We start from the raw sequence: 4,101 nt of genomic DNA, 5'->3' as shown, positions 1-4,101 counted from the left end.
TAATGGTAAACAAAAACAGAAGTGGATCACAGCCCCATCCTCGCCTGCCAGTCCAAAATCAGCTGCTCAGTCATCCCCCTCGTGTCAGGCGACATGCTGGGATACTCCGCCAGTGCCCTATGGTGAATCTCCAAGGAACGACCCATCCACTGCAAATAAGAGAACAACACATTAGTTACATAATTCACAGTTAGCGTACATGAAAGTTAAAGTATAAATAAAACACAAGTGCTTACGTAGTCCGTGTTAGTCCTCTCTGGAAGTCTGTCCCCAGCTGAAGACCCAACCGGAGAAATACGAGGATGCGAAAATCGGTAGAGCCACTGCATGTAACCAGGACCGACCGTAGGAGCTCCACCGCCGAGTCGGGTAAGGGCACCGGGAACAACACTGAACGACGAACCAGGGACAAACCGAGTCCACATCACTGATGTCATCTCAGTCGGGAACTCTACCCGATACATCTTCAAGTTCGTCGGCCTCTTAGCCTTCTCAGGCCTGATAATGGTCCGCAGAATGTCCTGCACGAATCCCAGCTGACGAACGACTCGATCAGGCATGTATGGCTCAATGATACCTCGATACTGGATGCAGTCGATGAATAAAGTGGCTGGCACACGACGTGTCGGATCAACCCCGTACGGGAGCCAGTTAACCTCATTATCGGTCAGCTGATCCAATCTAGATCGAAATGCGAGGAGGCGCTCCATGCTCTTGTTGGGGCATCCCGATCCCACATCCCAAGCTGAGGCACGCGGAACACTAAGCTCCCTAGTCAAGGTACCCTGCTGAGGCCGGAAGCATGGAAAATACTCATAGATCCACGCCTGCAGAAGTGTGAGACAACCAGCGATAGAATTGGCATCTTTCCTAGATGTCGTACCCAACTGCCGATACAAATACGCTAGAACAGCTGAACCCCAAGAGTACTCATCGATCGGCAGATCATCCACAACAAGCTCGCTGAGGAAGGACGGATGAGTACGGTTACCACTCTTGTCCAGAAACAGACATCCGCCCAGCACTAACCACAGGTAGGAACTGTAATGGACATTAAAAGGCCTCTACAACTCCAGGGTCGACTCCGCAATCCTCTCTGTCAGCACCCCACTACCCTGCCAAATGGTCTTGGTACCGCTCTTCTCATTCAGCTCCTGTGCAGTCAAGTCCATGGTGATCGAGCATGCGTCCCGTAGGGTGTCCGTGATGGGAGTAGCGGACACCATGCTACCATCTACACAAAGCCCTAGTATGTAGTACACATCATGCAGCATGATCGTAATCTCCCCAAATGGCATATGGAACGTGTTCATATCTGGCTGCCATCTCTCAACAAAAGCTGAAATCAGCGGCCAATCCAAACGCCTGAACATGATCCCAGGTAAGTGAGACAGACCGCTACTGTTAATCAACTCCAGATGCTCCTGTGCAAGACGACCTCGCCAGGAGACCAACTCAGAACACAACTGCGTCCTGCCCAAACAGCGCAAAACATTACGCTCCTGCCCGCCCCATATATACGCAGCCACGTGCCCCCAAAGCTAGGGATAACGGTCCCATCCTCAGGACCTCCTGGCATTGCCTCCTGCACTACCCATGCCTCTGTTGTGCTGGTGGAAGGGTGACTGGTTTGACTACTGCTGACAAATCTCCCAGTCTGACCCCGTTGCACCGTATGATAATAACGAGGGTCATACTCTTGATCGCGGGAAGCCTGACTTGCCTCGTCGTCCTCATCGTCAGATGAAGGTGAAGGCACTCCACCCGACGAGTACATGGGGATGCTACGTTCTGGCTGCTGCTCCCCCGACCAGTTACCAGCATACCCATACTGCTGCTGGTGATCGAACGGTTCGGCCGTATTTCCTAAACGGCCTGACTCCCGCCTAACTGAGGCGTTCAAACGCCTAGATATTGCGTGACGAGTTCCCGAACCCTCAATCTATGTTAAGTACGTACATAATAAAAAAAGCATAAACAAAAATAAATTTTCCCAAGAAAAACCACAAAAACAAACCAAAAAACATAAACAAATAAAACAATAAAATTCACAAACAAATAAAAAAAAATAACAAGTATAAACAAATTACACGAACAAAAATAAAACCTCACTAAGATAATAACAACAGAATAAAAAAAAACTCGATACAAAAAAAAAACATCACAAACTAATATACAAAAATTAAGAAACATAAATGAATAACACATTAAAAAAAAACCTCACAAACATAGAAACAAAAGGATAAAAAATAAATCGACAAAAAAAAAACATCACAAACAAATTAAAAACAATTAACAAAGATAAACAATTTAAAAAATAAAGAAATAAAAAAAATTATAAAAAAAAAAATTACAAAATAAAAACTAAACAAAAACATACTAATAATTACAACAACAACAACAACAACAACAAAGACAACAACAAGGACAACAACAACAACAACAACAACTCCAACAACGACAACAACAACACCAACTTCAACAACAACAACTTCAAGAACAACAACAACAACAACTACCACTTCAACAACAACAACAACAACAACGACAGCAACAACGACAACAACAACAACAACAACAACGACTTCAACAACGACAACAACAACACACAAAAAAACAGAAAAAAAATGTGCAAATAAAAAATAAACTGATAAAAAAAAACCGAAACTGAAAATTATAAAAAATTTATGCAAGAAAAACTGGAAAAATAAAATACAACAACAAAAAAAAAACGAAAACTGAAAAACGTCAAAAAAATCGGAAAAAAGAAGAAATACAAAAAACGAAAAAAAAAAATGAAAAAAAAAAATTCTGGAAAAACCCAGAATTTCTGGAAATAAGGGGACATCCGCCTGAAAAATCCGGATGTCCCTAGAACATCCGGATTTTTCAGGCGGATGTCCCCTTTTTCCAGAAATTCTGGGTTTTTCCAGATTTTTTCCGCAGATTTTTTTTTACGTTTTGATTACCTGTTCGCCGGAAAATCCACCGCCGCCACGACCACCATGCGTGAACCTTATGCGCCTCCGGTCAGCCATTGCAACTCGATTGTGGTTGTTTTCGGTTTTGGTTTTTTTTTGGGAGAAAATTACAAATCTGTTTTTTTAGAGAGATTACAAATTTTAGAGAGAGAAAATTTTAGAGAGAGAAAATTCAAGTGTGAAATGTGTAGTTCGGGAGTCTCGTGGCTATATATAACCAAGGGGCAATTTAGGAATTTCAAGGCAAAAATGCGAGCGACGCCCGGTAAAATGGGAGCGACGAATAACAACACCCTTTTTTTTTTCTTCGCACCCTTTGTAGTAGATGATCCTTCACATACTCCAATAGTCTTTAAAATCCTATGAGTACCATGTGACGTATCTCCATATCTCCTTTTTGTCATTCTCCCAAAACATAAAAACAATACAAAGAAGAACATCAACATAGTTCACAAATACAATCGAAATACAAAGAAGAACATTATCCAAATACAAAGAAGACACAACCTAAAAGCAAATTTAGAATATTGCAATCGATTACCCTTGAAAAATATTGAAGAAGCTATTTTAATTTCAATATGGGCCAAAAAGGCAATTCCCTTTACTAAATTTCAATTCTGAAAAAAAAAATAAAAAAAAATAAAAAAAAAATAAATAAATTGAAGAAGCTATTTCAATTCAATATGGGCCAAAAACAAAAAATAATTCAATGTTCTCAATACTACATTGAATCTTGAATATACATCTATCGATTGCAATTAACCCAATCAAATCAATCAATCAATATTTATACTATATATTAAAAGTAGGGGTGTCAAACAAACCAAGTCGGGTCGGGTTCGTGTTCGGGTCAGCTACTCCCCAACCCAAACCTGATTTGGCCTGAAATTTTATTTAGGATAAATTAGCTTTTTAGACAATTACAAATCGGATTCTAAAAGCTAAAATGATTTTTAAGTACTATCTTCCATATATTAGAATCAATCTCCTCCTCTCTGAAACTCTAAAATCTGAATCTCTGAAAGAAAGATGGATTTGATAAGTGGCTTAACATATTACTTGTCATTATATCAATATCAAATATTTATAAGGATATCAATCATGAAAATAATAAAATCAT

At 40.3% G+C, this 4,101-nt stretch overlaps 1 protein-coding gene across 1 annotated transcript; it reads right to left on the bottom strand.

The window, feature by feature from the left end:
- LOC110702847 (protein MAIN-LIKE 1-like) lies at window positions 1-3,273 on the bottom strand. Its single transcript, XM_021880590.1, has 5 exons — window positions 2,970-3,273; window positions 1,452-1,942; window positions 1,136-1,365; window positions 237-1,024; window positions 1-149 (listed from the first exon to the last, which is right to left on the bottom strand). Exons 1-5 carry the CDS (start codon window positions 3,036-3,038, stop codon window positions 27-29), a joined length of 1,701 nt encoding a protein of 566 aa, XP_021736282.1. The 5' UTR covers window positions 3,039-3,273; the 3' UTR covers window positions 1-26.
- Between the last annotated feature and the right edge of the window lie 828 nt (window positions 3,274-4,101).

The sequence above is a fragment of the Chenopodium quinoa genome, unplaced genomic scaffold (genome assembly GCF_001683475.1).
Source record: "Chenopodium quinoa cultivar QQ74 unplaced genomic scaffold, ASM168347v1, whole genome shotgun sequence".
NCBI classification, from domain to species: domain Eukaryota; kingdom Viridiplantae; phylum Streptophyta; class Magnoliopsida; order Caryophyllales; family Amaranthaceae; genus Chenopodium; species Chenopodium quinoa.
Note: the sequence above shows the minus strand (reverse complement) of the source record. Positions and strands in the feature narration are given on the sequence as shown.

Excerpts from the sequence above, each read along its gene's own strand:
- LOC110702847 (XM_021880590.1), bottom strand. The coding sequence starts at position 3,038 with ATGGCTGACCGGAGGCGCATAAGGTTCACGCATGGTGGTCGTGGCGGC. Across the intron at positions 1,943-2,969 it reads GTGGATTTTCCGGCGAACAG|ATTGAGGGTTCGGGAACTCG; the intron begins GTAATCAAAACG and ends TACTTAACATAG. Across the intron at positions 150-236 it reads AGAGGACTAACACGGACTAC|TGGATGGGTCGTTCCTTGGA; the intron begins GTAAGCACTTGT and ends TCTTATTTGCAG.